General features: G+C 53.9%; 1 protein-coding gene across 1 annotated transcript in view; it reads right to left on the reverse strand.

Moving 5' to 3' along the window:
* CDH23 (cadherin related 23) overlaps positions 1 to 18,054 on the reverse strand; it is a 370,961-nt gene that overhangs the window by 3,792 nt on the left and 349,115 nt on the right. The window contains exons 46-61 of the mRNA XM_077778722.1: positions 16,065 to 16,523; positions 12,918 to 13,034; positions 11,568 to 11,792; positions 10,571 to 10,740; positions 10,193 to 10,330; positions 9,208 to 9,327; positions 7,521 to 7,698; positions 7,166 to 7,377; positions 4,532 to 4,723; positions 4,283 to 4,396; positions 3,328 to 3,457; positions 2,968 to 3,219; positions 2,726 to 2,887; positions 1,002 to 1,258; positions 561 to 658; positions 17 to 137 (exon numbers count right to left, since the gene is read on the reverse strand). Coding sequence (XP_077634848.1) covers positions 17 to 137; positions 561 to 658; positions 1,002 to 1,258; positions 2,726 to 2,887; positions 2,968 to 3,219; positions 3,328 to 3,457; positions 4,283 to 4,396; positions 4,532 to 4,723; positions 7,166 to 7,377; positions 7,521 to 7,698; positions 9,208 to 9,327; positions 10,193 to 10,330; positions 10,571 to 10,740; positions 11,568 to 11,792; positions 12,918 to 13,034; positions 16,065 to 16,523 — 2,945 coding nt within the window. The remainder of the gene's footprint in view (positions 1 to 16; positions 138 to 560; positions 659 to 1,001; positions 1,259 to 2,725; positions 2,888 to 2,967; positions 3,220 to 3,327; positions 3,458 to 4,282; positions 4,397 to 4,531; positions 4,724 to 7,165; positions 7,378 to 7,520; positions 7,699 to 9,207; positions 9,328 to 10,192; positions 10,331 to 10,570; positions 10,741 to 11,567; positions 11,793 to 12,917; positions 13,035 to 16,064; positions 16,524 to 18,054) is intronic.

Here is an 18,054-nt window from a genome sequence, read left to right on the forward strand (position 1 = left end):
GGGCCGCCAGGAGTACCTGCAGGGCTGACATGTCGTCGGGCAGCCGGGCAGAGATGGCAGGCTGCACGTCCAGGACGTTGTAGTTCCGGAAGAGGTTCCGCAGCTGCTCCTTGTTCTCGTCAATCATCTGGATCACCCTGAGCGAGGGGCGGGTGCCTCAGCTCCCCTCCTCCGCCATTCCTTGAGAACTCATTGCATTCAGGAGGCTCTGCTGAGCCCCTGCCTCCGACCCCCAGACTCACCCCCACAAAGCTTTGCAAGATCAATACTCACTCAGCGAGAATAGTTTTGTATCTTACAGAGTTTACCACCCCTCATACAGGATCCGGCTTGCCTCCTCACCATCCATGTAATACTCCCATTTTACAGATGGGGAGAGTAAGACTCAGAGGGATGGAGCTCTGCTCATACCCACAAACTCCTCTCTACTAGCCCTGCCCACCTCTGGGCGAGAGCCCCACACAGCAGGCCTGAAGGTGTTCTCGGCCTCCTTCGGTGGGTCCCCTCCCCGGCTCCGGGCAGGCAGGTGGGCCAACCATCTGAGCACAGACCCCACCCACCGGTCCACGTCCAGGATGCGGTTGGTATCGCGGTTCACCACATGGATGAGCAGCTCTGTCTGTGCGAAGTTCACCCGACCCTTCTTGTCCACGTGGAACTAGGCGAGAAGAGGCATCGTGGGGTGTGGTGGGAACAAGGGATGGATGGGGAGGTGCTCCCACCTACCCAGCCAATAAACCTATTACTGCTGAGTGCTCGTGGAGGACCAGGCATGTGGTCATTCGCTTCACCACATCGGGCCAGGTGCTATTATTAGCCTGATTTTACAGGTAAGGCCGGAGACGTGGAAGGACTTTCCCAAGGCCACGTAGCTAGGGAATGACTGAGGGGGCACAGAGACCCCCTTTTACACCCCTAATCTCTCCACAGTGCCCCATCCCTGTGGCCTGGTCCTCCTCCCCTCACAGCCCCCAGCCCTGGGGTGGGTTCCGTGGGGGCACCTGCACGTCGTCAGTGTTGACGATGGCACCGGTGATATTGGAGAGCAGGCGGATGAACTCCTCCTCAAAGCCACGCACACGGTCGGGGATCTCATTAATGACAATCTTGACACGCTGGTCGTCCCTCAGGATGTAGATGCCAATGACGGCCGTGTCATTGTGGCCTGCCAGGTCCCGGGCCACAATGTCCACCACAAAGTAGCCAGGGCTGTAGGCCGTGAAGAGGTCAAAGGTACGCAGGATGCCATCCACGCTCCCTGCAGGAAGAACCCGTGGGCAGGGAGCTGCTCAGGGGGCACCCGGTTCCCCTCAATCCCCTGGGAAGGGGCAAAGGCCAGGGGCACTTGGACACCCTGAGGGGAGGCAGCATCTCAGTCCACAAGTCCCCGCAGGGCCCAGGAGAGGAAAGCTAACAGAGGAGTGGGGGTGAGGGGGGACAAGTGAGCATGAGTGTTTGTCTGAAGGAACAGCAGCGGTGCTGGCTTCCACTCGGCTATTATCCTGGGAGGAGGCAGCCAGTGCTGCCAGAACTGGTACTTCTAGAGATTTCTAAGGTTTTACTTAAACACTGCAAGTTAAAACACAACTGTGGGCTGCAGTGTCCCAAGGGTGACACGTTTAGGACTCCACTGTCCCATGTAGGGGACCATGGGAGACGTGTGAGCACCTTGGTGTCTGTCTATTTCATACACACATACACTTCAGAATTCCACATCTGTACTAGACACATGACCAGAGGTGGTAGAGTAGTCTTCTCTTAGAAGACCATAGACCTGGGTTCAAGATCTGCCACTTTCTCGCTGTGTGACCTTTAGCAAGGTACATAGCCCCTCTGTGCCTTGATTTATTAAACTAAGAGCAGTAGGAGATCAGAGGACAAAGGAATGATGTCTGGTTGTGTGACTGAGAATTCGACTTCAGAGGATGGTTAAGGGGAACATAGCATATCTGAAGACAGAGGTGACGGTCAAGATGGTATTTCAGGAATTGAAGATAAATGGCGAAGGCCAATGGAGGATGGTATAGAACAGGATGAAGGAGTGGTGAGGGGCTCGGCGTGGGTGGGCTGGGGGCCCTTACGGATAGTGGGGGGCTGTGGAACCAGGAAGAGGGACTAGGAGGAAGACCTGGTGAGCCTTGAAAGCCAGGCCAAGGAGTCCAGACCGACCCCTGTAGGCAAGGGTGGGGAAGGGGTTGGGTAATGGGATACCCTCTGGGCCTTGTAGAACCTGACCCAAGAGGCTTAGCTATCCACACAGGCAGATACACAAGTAAACATGCATGCTTTCCGGTACATATGTGCTCTTTGAATTCTGGCTCTCTGGTGCTTAGCACAGTGGCTGGTCCAGGGAAGGGAGAGACGCATAAATAGGAAGATAGGAGGACATAAGGAAAGGAGAATGGGAAGGTGGATGGATGGACAGATGGGTGGGCAGACTGACACATGGGTGGGTGAATGGATGGATGGATGGATAATGGATGAGAAGATGGAGGGATGGGAGGAAGGACAAAATGGTTGGGTAGATGTGGAGATGGAAAGAGGGATCAGAGACTAGAAAGATAGGTGGGTGAAGGAAAGGATTAATAGCTGGCTGAACGACGGCAGGATGGGTGGGTGAACAGAAGGACTGACACGGCCGGCCGGCCATCGTACCCCACACAGACCCTATGTCCTCCAGACTACAGTCCATGCAGTGACAGAGGTCTTGGGTGGAGCCCCCTACCCATGGTGAAGACCTGGCCCACATCCTCAGAGTCATTGGCAAGGGTCCGGAAGTAGTGGATGGCCAGGATGCTGTAGAAGACGAGGCTGTTGTTGCCAATGTCTGCGTCCAGGGCCAGCACCTGGATCAACTCTGAGCCCACCTTGGCATCGGTGGCCACTCCTGCAGAGAACGGGCAGGCGGGTGTAAGTGGCAGGGCGGGGGCCGCCCCGCACCCCAGACCCAGGCCCTGGGCCCTGCACCTGCAGTGTACTCAGCCTTGGTGAAGCGCGGGGGCTGGTCGTTGATGTCTTCCAGCACGACGCGCACCTCCTGCAGGGTGAGGTCGGTGCCCAAGTCGAGGGCTGGGGAGGGCCCACGGGGAGGCGTCCAGCTGCGATTGCTTGAGGCCTTGACGATGAAGGAGAAGAGGGCTTCGCGCTCCCGGTCCAGGTCCCGCAGCACCAGCAGACGCCCGTCAGGCTGCAGATGGAAGTTCTTCTCTTCGTTGCCGGCTGAGGGCGGGACCACGGCACAGGGTGAGGGGGCAGGGCTGGGGAGGGGCAAATTTGGGTCATCTCCAGCCCCAGGGTAGCTAGGGCATTAGCCCAGGCAGGCCCCACCTGCGATGAAGTAGTACACGATGGCGTTGGGGCCCTCATCTGCATCCACGGCTCCCGTCACGTTGCCCACGAGGGTGCCACGTGGGGAGTGCTCAGGCACTGTCAGCAACTGGTACTGAGGGCTGCCTTTCTGCAGGGGGGAGAGGAGGTCACATGAAGGCCAAGGCCAGAAGGCCTTAGGCAGTACCTCTGTGGGTGCTGAAGGACTTTATTGCCCAGGCCTTTGGGGTGAGCAGGACCTCCATAATCTCAGGGGGCAAGGGCTGGGCCTGGCCTGGCAGGTTCTATGAAGTAACCCAGTACCTGAATGCAAGTTTGAACAAGGGGGCACACGTTAAAAAAATTTTACAGAGAGAGAAAGAGAGAGAGAGTGGAGGAAGAGCAGAGAGACAGGGAGAGAGGTAGACACAGAATCTGAAGCAGGCTTCAGGCTCTGAGCTGTGCTCACAGCTCAGAGCCTGACATGGGGCTCAAGCTCAGGAATGGCAAGATCATGACCTGAGTCAAAGTCGGGTGCTTAACTGAGCCACCCAGGTGCTTCAAGGGGTCACACTCTTACACTCACATGCATGTGCACTCTTAGTCTCCGGGGAATGTCAGCCCCATGTGCACATAAGAAAAAAATCCACCAAGTTGCAGAGTATGCATCTATACGAGCGGCTCAGCTGGCCCAGCTTGGTGAAGTGGAGGTGAATTTCATGTTTCCTGGGTGCCCTCATGTGTGTGCAGTTAGGAGAGCTCTAACTCCAGGTGTCAGGTGCGTTTGTCTGCTATTTTGGCTGCTGGGCAGTGCCTTGAAATAGTAGCTGCTCAATAAATACTTGTAGGAAGCGTGTGCAGGTTCTGAGTGTACCCACATGTATATGCACAGTGTGCACAGGAGAGCGTGTGCATGTGTGCTTGCAGCGGGGAGTCCCTGTGTGGGTGCGCGGGTTGGGGGGATGGGCGAGCTCACCGGGGGCCTCACAAAGAGAGGCTCATTGTCGTCGATGTCCTCCAGGGCCACTTGCAGTGGCTGCATGGTCTCGTATGGCACTGGCTGACCCAAGTCGCTGGCCACCAGGATGAGCTGGGGTGGGGGGCAGAGGAGCACAGTCAGAGTAAGGCACCTGGGGGGCCAGGTCACGCCTCGGGGGGCATTCTAGGGCGGAGGTGTGGGCCCCTCCCTTGGCCCCGCCCCTTGCATGGGGGCCCGCCCCCTTACACTGTACACGGCCTGTTTCTCGCGGTCCAGGCGCTGAGCCGTCTGGATGAGGCCGCTTATGGGGTCAATGGTGAAGTACTCCCAGTCCCGGTTGCCCGCCGTCTTCAGGAAGCTGTAGCGCACGGCCCCGTTGAGGCCCTCGTCCTTGTCTGTGGCGTAGACCTCATAGACATTGGAGCGCAGCGGGATCTCCTGTGGTGGGGGTGGGGGCGTATGGCAGGGAGGCTCCTGGGGCACCTGAGAGAAGGCCAGCGCCCAGGCCCTGACGGAGCGCTTGTTCTTTGTCCTCGCTTAGCAGAAGGTCCTTGCCACCTCCCGGCATCCTTAGGAAACGCCTGCCTGCTTAGCTGGACTCTCCTGCAGTCTGAGCACCTGCCAGGACATCCCTTCCCCCCAGCCGCACTCCACTACCCGGGGATGGCCCCACCCGGTCTCCATCCCCAACGCGGGTCAAAGTCTTTCCGGTTATTGCCCTTCCAAGACCTTTTCCCATCCCTCGGATCCCACTGCATGCTGAGGTCTGGAAGGCAGAAGGGGAATCCGAGAGCTCAGGCCCCAGCCCCTCTGTTCCTGGGTCTATCTTGCTCCCGCTACCCACAGGAGCCCTGGGGATCCTCAGACAATACTGTCTACCCAATGGGGTACCCGAAAATGAGGGGCAGGATGATAGGCTGACACATGGCTGGAGACGACCTTGGGTTCTAATTTGTTACTGTTTCTTACTAATTCACTGTGTGACTTGGACATATGCTACGTCACGGCTCTGGACCTCAGTCACCTGATTCCCTTAAGGCTGAGATATCAAAAAATCTGATGGGCATCATACACTGAGCCATAATAAGCTGCACAGGGCACAAGGCAAAGGGCAAATTTCTTGGCTTTTAGTTGGAAAATTGTAAGCTCAGCATGGTTTCACCGTTTATCTCACCGATCATGACAATCAGGGACTCCCAATGGCAGTCACATCTAATTAATAGAAAGTGGGATGGCAAGGAGATGATTACTTAACAAATGCTGGGTCTCTGCGAGACCTGAATCTTTCAAAATTTGGAGTCTTGAAGGGAAAAATGTAGCAAATGGGCCTTTGTGGTAGAAAAAGAACTAGATTATTATTTATACCTTGCCTCATTCCACAGAAAAGATTTGAGACAATTTATAAGAATGTATAAATTATAATAAGAGAGAACAAATTAAAAATCAGCGTAAAGAAAATGGGGGCACCTGGGTGGCTCAGTGGGTTGAGTGACTCTTGATCTCAGCTTAGGTCATGATCTTGTGGTTCATGGGATCGAGCTCCATGTCAGGCTCTGTGCTGACAACACAGAACCTGCTTGGGATTCTCTCCCTCCCTCTCCTTGCCCCTCTCCTGCTGTGTGCATGCTCCCTCTCTCTCAAATAAACTTAAAAACATTTTTTTAAAGGAAAAAAAGGAGAAGAAAATGATTGGCAGGAAGATGGAAACTGAGGGAGGGGGCCAGGTTTGTGCAGGGTCATTCGGTGTAGGCTGACTGCTCTGAGCTCCCTGGCGGGCAGTGCAAAGAGGACCACTCCGTCATTGCAGTAGGCATGGGAAAAATCAACTCACAAGGTAAGAGCACAGTATCTCCTAGAGCTCAGCCCTGGGACAGATTTCTCCTGTGGGGCCTCGAAGAGGAGACCGAGTGACCACAGGGACTTGATGCTGACATTCTGAGAGGTGGAGGCATGCTGAAGTTCGGGAACAGAGAGCAAGTGGGAGACACCCCGATTATACCAAGGGGCCAGGTTGGGCCTGGGTGCTGAGAGGAAGGAGGGAAGGATGGGAGGTGAAGGAGTACGCCCTGTCTTTACAAGGCCATTTAAACAATTTTTTAAAAAGTTTATTTATTTTGAGAGAGAGAGAGAGACAACGTGAGCAGGGGAGGGTCAGAGAGAGAATGAGAGCAGAGATGGGGCAGAGGGAGACAGAATGTGAGGAGAAGAGGAGCAGAGGGAGAGGGAGAGAGAGAGAGGATCCCAAGCAGGCTCTGCACTGTCAGCATGGAGATAGATATGGGGCTCGATCCCACAAACCGTGAGATCATGACCTGAGCTGAGCTCACGAGTGGGACGCTTAACTGCCTGACCACCCAGGCCCCGCTACAAGGCCATTTAGAGCAAGGAACGAAAGGGCTAGGGAATTCTGGAACCTCAGCCACTTCCCCTTGTTTCTTATTTTGATGCTGGTACTCGATTCCTAGGCTTGGTATCAGCAGGAACAACAGACAGACGGAAGGAGCATGGGTGTTTATTTTGAGACACAAAAATGGGGGAAGTGGGTTTCTGGGGAGACTGGCTTTTCTGGTAGACTTCTAGGAGCAAGAGATAGGCATCTAAAAAACACTCAGAAAAGTCACTTTCTCAAGGTCATTGGCTGGTAGTGACAGAGTCAGACTCGGGCCCTTGTGCTGACACAGCTCAGCTCCTACTATTGCCCGCCGTTCAGTACTGCCCTGTTTGACACCGAGCAGGTCTGCCTCCCGCTCTGGCCTCGGCTTCCCCACTTTCACAGAGGGGCCCTTTCCGTCTCCCAGGCGCGACTGCAGGAGAAACAAGCGGATATGGGATATGGGAAGGGAGACGCTGGCAGGCGGGAGCACCAGGGGACGGCGGTACCTCTCTGATGCGGAGGACAGTGCCATTGGGTGGGCGCACGAAGACTGGGCGGTTATCATTGACGTCGATGACCTCCACCAGGAGCATGGTGGTGCCCCAGAGTGGGGGCTGTCCGCCATCCGTGGCCACCACCGTCAAGTTGAACCTCTCGTAGGACTGCAGTGGCCGCTTCGTGGTCACCAGGCCTGAGTCCATGTCCACGAGGAAGGCCTCTGGCAGGTGGGACAAGAGAGCAGGGCCTGGCCTGGCTGAGCCGTCCTTCCCCTCCCTCCTCCTCCTCCTCCTGGCCTGGGGCTTGAGGCCAGACTGTCCTTCTCACTCCCAAGGCATCATGGGTGGGGAGCAGACCACTTACCCACGCCAGGGCCCTCAAGCGAGTAGGCCAGCTCCCCATTGGAGCCCTCATCCTGGTCGCTGGCCATCATGGTGATGACCGAGGTGCCTGCCGGCTCATTCTCATATACGCTTGTGCTGAACTGGGGCTTGGAGAACTGTGGCCGGCAGTCATTGACGTCTAGCACCTGGATCACCACCTGGGGTGGAGGGGAGGCTGAAGTCAGAGGTCAGGAGCATACGAGGGGGTGGCTTCAGGTGACCCAGTCACACGGGAGGAAGCCAGGCTGGACAGCGCCCACTGGTGGAGTCTGACCTCAATGCATTTAACCGCCCCCCCACCCCACCCTGAGTCTCAGTTTCCTCAGCTGTACGTTGGGGACGGTAGTATCTTATCTCTCGGGCTAGCGAGGCTCACGCATGATGGGACACGTGCACGGTGCCTGGCCCCAGGAAACGCTCTGTGACTTGTACTGGGGTTAGCAGAGCTGCTTTGTCCTCTGCCACTTCCCACAGTGACCCTATACACCCGACTCTGACCTCTGGATCTTAGTGCTGGGCTGCGATTCCTCCACAATCAGAAGTTCTCTTGCTGGCGATGTGTGTCTGGCTTGGGACTCGGCTCCCTTTGCTGGCCCCACAGCCCAGGGCGGGTCCTATGGACACCCGGCGGCCCCCCACCGCCACCCCGGAGCCCCCACGGCCCTGCCTGACCGCATTCTCATCAGAGACTTCACAGCAGTGGTTTCAGGAACCCCTTTCCATGCACGAAGCACTTGCCAGGTCCCCGTCTCCCAGACCCACCGCTGCCTTGGGCAGGAAGCACCGTCATGGCTGCCCTTGCCTCCCACCCCTGCGGATTTGACAGCTGGCGCTCAGAGAGGTCATATGCCAAATGCAGTGTGCTCAGCTAGGGGGATCTTTGTCTTCTGACTCCAAATACTGTGCTTTTCACGGCTCATGTGACACAACACGGGCTATGTGACGGGGACAGGATCCGGGTACATGAGAGAGCTCCCGGCCCCTTTCCCCTGCCGGCTCACAAGAATCTGTCTTGGCCCACACAGCTTCTCGCCCACCCCCGCCCTTCAGGAGAGCTTGCCCGGGATGGTTAGGTTATTGTGGGGAGATATGGAAGGACTGAATACGGAATGACAGGACTGGAGAAGGCAGAAACAGCGGGGACGAGAGGAGGAGAAAGCAAAGCCTCAAAGCATGGGACTCCGGAGAGAAGTGAGGATAGAGCCTAGAAGGCGGTACGCTGGCCTCAGGGCGACTGCGTTGATACTGGAAGTAGAATAGGAATGGGGCTGGGAATTGGACCCCTCGCTAGTGTTCTTTAAGAGATGTAAATAAAGGTAATCCGCTTTACCATCATGTTTGGTGGCTAGACCATTTCCTTCAATGGGTCACCACGGACAGTGGGACGTGTGGAGCCCCAGGCTTTACTTGAGTTACACTCGGGTGTGTTTAACTGCCTTGGCAGGTGTTTGGCACAAGAGATCTCTTTTCGAGAGTCCCCATCTCCCCAAGCCACAGCCATTTTGACTCGGCCAGCTAAGCTCTTTCTGTCTCCTCCTGTCACCACGTCTCCAAGGGAACTGGGTGGCTCTGCTCCCACGCTGCAGCATTCTCTAAAGGAAAGGCTTTGCTTGATGCCTCCACAATTCCAGGCCTCAGTGCTCCTGGCCCAGGCTGGTGGCCCTTACCTGCACCGAATTTTCCCGGCGGTTGCTGGCTATATCCCCAGGGTTGTCTTTGGCCAAGGCGGTCAGAATATAGTGGTCCTTCTTCTCCCGGTCCAGAGAGGATAGCACATAGATGTCACCCTAGTAGGGGGAGGGTGGAATCAGGTCCTTCATCGGTCTGATGTTTACTGAGCACATACTATACGCCAGACATTGTTCTAGGCTTTGGAGCTGCAGCACTGGGCAGCCCCTGCCCCCACGGAGCTCTGGTTCCAGTGGCCCTCCTTATCCCCTGTGCCCAATCCGCCTGGAGATGGGATGGTCAGCTCAGGATGGTCGCTCCCCGGCCAGGTATACAGAGTACTGAGTCTGTAAAGAGTTGCTCTTCCTCATGCTGGGCTGGGAGCATGACTGACCACACTGAGCAGGAAGGACAGAACCCTGCTGACGGGGCAGAGTGCAGGGGGATGTGGGCAGGGAGAGGCAGCAGCGGGGAAAGTCCAGTTATAGCCCAGCTCCTGGGGAAGCTGACCAACCACCCCCAGGCCCCAGTGGTCTCTCCTGTGCTGAAATAGCAGCTTTGGACCAATTTACAGTCATTTGAAATCCTCCCTCATCCTTTCTCTTGAGGTTCTGCTCTCCCCCGCATCTGGGACGTCCCTCCCCCAGCACGGAATACAGGGCACTGTATACAGCAGGAGCTCAAATGCTGTGCCCCCTTTCTGCAGAGCTTCCTACACCTCTCTTTTGACAGTTTCAAAAAGCAGCATGTGGACTTGCATCAGGTTTTCTAGTTTGGTGGGGACACATCTCGGAATTCCAATAGTCTCTGGCCATCTACAGCGTGTCTGGGACTGTAGCAGGGCTTGCTGACTTGGTTAAAAAAACCTCTGCGGCCACAGATGTCCTGATGGCATAACCCAGAAACCGGGTCGACTATGATCCTTTTGGTGGCTTTTCAGCCTACAACCCTGGGCCCTTCCCACCACCCAGCTTGCCTGCTTACCATAGTGGGGTTGATGGCGAACTTGCCCTCTCCGTCCCCGAGGCTGTACTCAATGAGGGCAAAGTTGCCCGAGTCGGCATCAGTCGCAGCGACTGTCAGGATGACTGTGCCCACAGGCACATCCTCAAAGATGGCTTCCTGGAGCCCAGCGGGGAGCGGGGGTGGTGGGAGGGGAGAGAGAGAGTGGGCCAAGGTGAGTCCTAGAATCTACGCCCCTTCCCTAAAAACTCACCATGGTAGACAACCTAGTGCACCAGGCTGCTTGTGGGGTGGTTGTGCCCCTGGGGCTCAGAGGCAGGCAGGGTAAGGGTGGAAGATGCCCGAAGGCCCCAAGGAATGGGCACAGGTCCTGACCCAGCCTGTTGCCTGACTGCCCACCTGGTAGGAGGGCTGGTCAAAGATGGGGTTGTTGTCATTGATGTCCACAATCTCCAGGTAGACAGGGATCTCAGCTGCCCGGGGAGGGGACCCATTGTCTGAGGCCCTCACGGTAAAGTTGAGCCAGTGTACTTCCTCGTAGTCCACCGTCCGGTTGGCAATGACTTTCCCTAAGACACAGAGGCGCTTGCTGCCAGTTTTGCCGCTCCGCACTCACGGGAGCTCTCCAAAGTATAAAGAGAAGGATCTGGAGCCCTGAGGGGCAGATGTGGTCTCCCTCTCTTTCTTTTTTTTTTTTTTTAATGTTTTTTTATTTATTTCTGAGAGAGAGAGAAACAGCGTGAGCAGAGGAGGGTCAGAGAGAGAGGGAGATACAGAATCTGAAGCAGGCTCTAGGCTCTGAGCTAGCTGTCAGCACAGAGCCTGACGCGAGACTGGAACCCACAAACCGTGAGATCATGACCTGAGCCGAAGTCGGACACTTAACCGACTGAGCCACCCAGGCGCCCCAGATGTGGTCTCTTGAAGAAAGAGGCTGGCCCAGCAGCACTGCCCAGCGGCCGGCAGGCCAGATGCCTAACTGCAACTGGTGTCCAGCTGCTCTTACTGGAGGGGAGAGAAAGCTTTTCCCAAGGGGTAAGTACCAGCAAGCCCAGGGCCACCGCCGAGGGTTTCCTCTCGTGGCTTCCTCACTCCCTACATGACACTAGTAGTGGAAGCCTGGCTGGTAGAGATGCTGGTGGCATATGATCCCCGGTTCCCAGCGGCCCTCAGAGGGGGTGCCCACCCCACCCCCAGGACCAGGCACTCTGTCCTTTCCTGTGGTTTGGGCATCTGTGAGTGACGGCAGTGTGGGCCACAACAGATCTGGCCCAGCCCACTGAGGGGCTATGGTGGGGTCCCACCTGGAGGGTGACAGGCGGGCCACGGTCTCTTGTGGAGGCTAAGCAGGAACAGACACATGTCCCCTAATCCTCTGGCAGATTTGCCCACCTACCTGCCGAGGAGTCTTCCAGCTGCACATAGCCTGGGGGCATCAGGTGGAGCAGAGTGTAGGTGATCAGCCCGTTGAGGCCCTTGTCGGGGTCCACGGCGGCCACAGCAATGAGCGTGGTGCCTGGGGTGGCCCCCTCCAGGATCCGCTCCGTGTAATAGGTGATCCCGAAGGGCTTGAACTGGGGCGTATTGTCATTGACGTCCAGGATGTTGACCGTCAGCTTGGCTGGCGTGGAGGCAGGAGGTAAGGGTGATGTGAGGGGCAGCAGTGTGGCTGGGCCAGGCTTCCTAAGTCTCAGTCAAGGCCGGAGAGGGTGGGCCTTCCACTGCCCTGCTGGGACTCCTTGAAGCTCGACCCGACCCTGGTGTGGTGGCATGGGAGACCTTTCCTCTGGTCTGGTTGCTCACTCTTCCTTGGGGGAACTGGCTGGGTGACCTTGTGGGGCTGCTGGCCCTTACTGTGCCTCAGTTTCCCTGCATGTCCAATGAGGTAGAACTAGGATGGTCTTTAAGACCCTTGTCGCAGCTCAGCCTTCTGTGTCCTGAGTCGTCCCCTCTACATGACCTGCCTGGGCCCTTTATCCTGAGTGGAGGGCATGGAGGCCATGACCAGTGTGCTCTTCCTTCCTGACAACTTGGGCCTCTGGTCTCGAATGATAAATGGCCAATATATGCCAGGCCTATCTCCCCATCCCAGCATGCTTCATGGCGGGAGCGGAGGTGGCTTGAGGCCACCCCATGTCTACATCTCCCTCCCCTTCCCGCTCCGCCCACACAAAATCTCCTCCTTTAGGAGCCCCTCCCAGCTCAAGCCTCGGGCTGCAGGCCGGGGGGCGGCCTTGTGCCCCTCTCTGCTCTGGCGCCTGTGCCCTTCAAAGCGGTGTCGTGGCCTCCACAGATGTTCATGCTTCCTTGTACTTTCCTCTCTCCGGGCGGACCCCATGACTTCCTATCAGATCTGAGGTTCCTGCCACATATGCCAGTCACACCTCCTTACGAGTTCTGACAATGAGATTCTGGCCGAAGTTTCCGCTCTCCTGTCATTTTCTCAATGTCCGTCAGCCTCTCCCAAGCCTCCTTCCCACTCTGAGCCTTTGAGTTCAAGATCACACACAGCTCTGGGCTTCTGGATCCCCCACTGTTGCGCTCTAATAACGGGGACATAAGGCCACCCTGACCTCACTGTAGCTGCCACCTTTCATGCTCTTTGAGTAGCCTGACGACTCGCAGCTCCTACAGTCAGGTCTTATCACTCCCACCCTGGGCCCAGGCCTGTGCCTGCTCCCAGCCTGCTGCCCCGGCCCTGATCGGCTCCGAGTGACCCAACGGAGATACCCAGGTGGAACCTTACCATTTGGCATGCTGACAGAGCGCTCTGGTAGGTCACTGGCATTGTCAATCACTGAGAGAGTGACCTCATAGGTGGCAACCAGCTCCCGGTTCAGCGGGGACTTCACCATTACAGACCCTGTAGACCAGACTAGGTTCAGTCTGAGGGGAGCCCCCTAAAATCTGGGCCTCCCAGGGGCTCTCCTGGCTAGCCTTCTCAAACACAGCAAGGGCAATGGTCCCCAGTAGAACTGGGACAGGCTGGTGAAACCTTTGGCTGGGATGAGACCACAGCCACCTGCAACCTGCGGGCACCTCACTCAGCCCCTCACTCACTGTCTACTTGCCAGGGGAACTTGGGAAAATTATTTAACATCTCTCTACCTCTGTTTCCTCATTTGTAAAATGAGGATAATTACGGTACCTACTGCATAGAGCTATTTTGAGGATTATGGCAGTAAAATGAGTTTCCATTTGCAAAGGGTTTAGAACAGTGCTTGGTATATACGTAGTGCCATGTAATCACTGGTTCCAAGAATGTTTATATTCTACAAGAACGTGAGTATATTGAACACTATTGAACTATACCCTTAAATATGGTTAATGTGGTACATTTTATGCTCTGTGCATTTTATCACAACTTAAAAATTGCTTGTATTCTAGGGAGACCAAGTATAAAAGAAGGTCAAGTCAGCTAAAAAGTCCTGAGGGTATTCCCTGCGGGGGACAGGCCAACCTCTTCGTCTTGATTAAGTGAGCACGACAGGGCCTAATTGTGGGAAAGGAAGACCATCCTGTGATAGTACTAGCAAGGAGTTGTTTTTTCCTTATTTCCTGCCCACTGCCTCCCATAGCCCCTGCCTGCCCCCGAGTCACAGAGGAATCTTCCAGAGGCTTGGGCTTGGACTGGACAGATCTAGCTGGGCCAATCTCAAGGCTGGCTCTGTTGGAGGCCTGGTGGCCTGATCCTACGTGAAACTTTCACTCTCCAGCTCCCTCTCAGAAAGTGTGGCCTCTGGGATTCCCTTCCCCCTTGGCAGATCCCCTGCTGGGCTTCTGTCTTCCTCGGGTCCCCAGCCATGGGGCGGTCACTTACCCTGGGCCGCTGCCTCCTCCTCCTCCTCCTCTTCCTACTCTCGCTCCCCGTCCCCGAGGTTGGGGAGCGAGGATGGGGAGAGGGTGGCTGCATTCAGTCTGCAAAGGCTGGGCCACGGCCTTGGCCTGGGCCCCACAGGATGGGAAGGGTGGTAGGGGTGTGGTATGGAGGAAGGCAATGGGGTGAAGCAGAGATGAGGTGGGAAGTGACAGAGAAACAGAGCTCAAACCTGCAGGCCTGCCAGCCGTGAGGAAGAGAGAAGAGGGTTAACATCAGTTAGTTCAGGGTGCAGAGGGGATGGAGTAGAGCAGGGCATGGGGAAGAGTAGGGTTCAGAGCAGACCAGGGCAGGAGGTTTGAGAGGGAAGGGAGTGGAAGGAAAGAGGCAGTGGGAAGGAAGCTAGGAGCAAGTGGGAGTCCCATTGGATAGGAGCACTCAGGGGACTAGGGCTCTGGCAAGAAGAAAAGGGAGGGAAGGTAAGCAGGTGAGGTAGGGAAGTCATGAGGAAGAGGGGCAGAGAAGACACTGGAAAGAAAAATAGAAGAGAGTCAGTCATAGGGAGGGAGAACAGAGAAAAGTGGTAGAGGCATCAGTAGAGCATAAGGTGGAGCAGGGTGCAGAGCAGCTTTCCATGGTCCTAACCAACTACTGTGGGGGGAGTTTTGCTAACCTGGATCACGGCTAACCTATCTAAACTCTCCCAGTGCTCATGGCTTTCCTATCTTCTTTTTAACTCTGGGCCTCAGATGCATATTGAATGAATCATACTTTTTGGTTCACTGCACCCTGTGGTCATTGATACTGCTCTTGTTTTATGTATGTATCTATTCCACTTTATTCCCACACTCCTGTCCCATTTTCTCCCCTTGGTCAATCACTGTAATGGACTGAAGTATACTTTTCATTTGAAAGTGTTCCTGAAAATCATGTATTGTGTTTGTGTATTTTACATTTCCACAAATGGGATTGTATATATATCCTGATCTAAGGCCCATGCACATTTCTCTGTGAATCTAATCTACTGCTTCTGACTGCTGCATGGTATTCATGGTGTACACTCATCATGCTTTACTCTCCAATCTCCTAGGGATAGATGCCCAGGTGGCCTCCAACTCCCACCACCAATAACATGGCAGGAAACATGACATATAGTCCTGTTACTGACTGGAGAGTGTCCTTGGGACATACAGCCATGGAACCAAACTGTTGAATCATGGGATATGAGTGAACTTTGTGCTAGATTGCTGTCTAGATGGCGGAAGCAGTGTAGACTCCTATAGCAGTGGCATGTGAGTTGTTCTGATGTCCCCAATACTCAATACTGTCTAGCATCCTAATACCTGCTAGTTACATATAGAAAACTGTTCTCTCATTGCTGTTTTACTATGCATTTCTCTGAATAACAAAGATTTTTAGCGTTTTGCCATAGCCATTAGTTTTTCTGTCACTCTTCCTGGCCTTCCAAGAAGAATAGCTGTAGGGGTCCCATGTCCCCTTCCTTACTCCCTGGAGTAGCAAAAACATGAAACTTTGGGAAAGATGGTAAAGCCATCAAAATTATAATAATCTGCATAGATCATGAAAGATAAACCACAGTTCTCTTTGTTTTGTGATAGTGTAAGAAAATCATCAAGGCTATGTATAAAATTTACGGTGGCCTAAATGACCAGCATACATAGGAAGAAAGTGTTCAACCTCCTGTTTATAAGAGAGATACACATTAAAACAAGGTACGATTTCCAATACGATTACAAATGTGAAAGCTTTACAGTAGTTAGTACTGGCAAGAGGGTGGTGAGATGGGAGTTCTCATGGAACGTTGGTAGAGTGAGGGAATCTGGAAGGGCGGATGCAGCTGGTCCGAGGAGAGAGGAGAGGGAAGGAGGCAGGGAAGGGCGGAAAAAGAGAGGGAGCGATGTGGTGTTGGGGTCGGGGAAGACAGTAGGAGAAGCAGCTGAGGGAAAGGGAGCAACAGAGAGAGAACAGAAAGAAGTGAGCATTGGGAAGAAAGCAGAGGGCAAGGAGACGGGCAGGGAGCCAGGGGTGGGGCGGGAGGGGGGCAGGCCCTTGTACCCGTGTTGATGTTCACAGCAAAGGCATCCTCCTGGTCGGGCACCAGGCGGTCAGTGTCGTCTTTGGCCACGATGCCGATGATGTGGTACTCCAGCTTTGGGTTGAGGTCGCGGTCAATGGCGGTGATGTTGGCAATGACTGTGCCTGGCTCAGCCGACTCCAGCACGCTCACCGTCTGGATGGGGTTGAGGAACTCGGGGCGGGAGTCGTTGATATCGTCGATGAGGATAGTGATGATGGCCGTGCCTGAGAGAGGAACGGTGCCCCTGTCGGCGGCCACCACTGTCAGCCGGTAGGATTCCTGCTCCTCCCTGTCGATGGTGGCATTGGCGACACGGATGACCCCCGTGACTGGGTGGATGATGAAGCGGTCCTGAGCCCCAGCTTCTATCCGGTAGATCAGTTCTCCATTGAGGCCACTGTCCCTGTCCGTGGCTGTGGCCTGAAGGACTGAGAATCCTGTGGGGGTGGATAGAGGGAGTGACTGAGCCCAGTGGCTTCTTCCCAAAACCTCATACTGGATACATTTGTTGGTGGTTTCTAAGGGTCCCTTCTTGCCACGGTCTTGCCAGTGTTGAAACTTTGTAGGTAAATAGCATCTCATTTTATTTCATAGTCTCTGATTGAGAGATTGAAAAATTTGTAGTAATTTAACAATTGATTGTACCTTCTGTAAACTGTCTGCCTTTGACCTCTGTCCGTTTATCTGTCAATTTATATGGATTACATAGTTATGGTGACTGGTGACAGATACCTTTTCCTTAGTTTGTCGTCTGCCTTTCAGTATTGGTTGTTAACGTTTGGTGCAAAGAAATTTAATTTGGCATGTGTCAAAATATAGTATTTTTCCTTTTTTAAGATTTGTTTCTCACATGCTTAGAACCTCTTTTTCAGAAATCAGAAAACTAATTACCTAAAGTTTTCCTTTTTACTTGTAAATGTTTTCTACTCTTTTGTATTCTCTCTAGAATGTTTTTAGGTTTCATCTTGGTATCTGATATAGGGTGAGAATCTACATTAAATATTAATAGATATTTTGCACATTAAGTAGTTTTCACAAGTAAACTCTACACCCAATGTAGGGCTCGAACTCACAGCCCTGAGATCAAGACTGGACCAGTCTGGCGCCTTTCATTGTGTCCTTTATCACTTAATATTACCTTCTTTACTTGACCAGTATCTGTTTCTGGGTTACTCTGTCCCAGAATCTTGTACTTGTATCATGTGGTTTTAAAAAAATTTTTTTTTAAAGTTTATTTATTTTGAGAGAGAGAGTGTGAACAGGGAAGGAGTAGAGAGAGGGAGAGACAGAGAGATTCCCAAGCAGGTTCTGCACTGTCAGCATGGAGCCTGATGCAAGGCTTGAACCCACGAACTGTGAGATCATGCCCTGAGTGAAAATCAAGAGTCTGACACTTAACCGACTGAGCCACCCAGGTGCTCCTCATATCATGTGGTTTTAAATACTGCAGCTTTGTAAAACGTTGTAATATCTGGTAAGGCAAATCCATCTTATTTGTACTTCTATCTCAAAATGTTCTTATTCTTCCAGATAACCTTTAGAATCAAATATGCCCCCTGAACCATATTTGATTTTGATGGCAATCACATTAATCTTATTTTGACTTTAAAACAGTTTTGGGGGTGCCTGGGTGGCTCAATTGGTTAAATGTCCGACTTCAGCTCAGATCATGATCTCAGTTTGTGAGTTCGAGCCCCGTGTTGGGCTCTGTGCTGACAGCTCAGAGCCTGAAACCTGCTTCAGATTCTGTGTCTCCCTCCCTCTCTGCCTCTCCCCTGCGCACCCTCTCTCTCTTTCTCTCTCCCCAAAATAAATAAATAAATGTAAAAAAAATTAAAACAGTTTTTCCATCCAGGAACACAGATGGAACATATCTTAATAATCTCATTTTACAGCTAAACACCATGGATCAGAGCAGAGAAGTGTGGGTGTCTTGGTTTTCCTCACTCCCTCTCCAGGGCTCTCTCC

The sequence above is a fragment of the Crocuta crocuta genome, unplaced genomic scaffold (genome assembly GCF_008692635.1).
Source record: "Crocuta crocuta isolate KB4526 unplaced genomic scaffold, BGI_CrCroc_1.0 scaffold167, whole genome shotgun sequence".
In the NCBI taxonomy this organism is placed as follows: domain Eukaryota; kingdom Metazoa; phylum Chordata; class Mammalia; order Carnivora; family Hyaenidae; genus Crocuta; species Crocuta crocuta.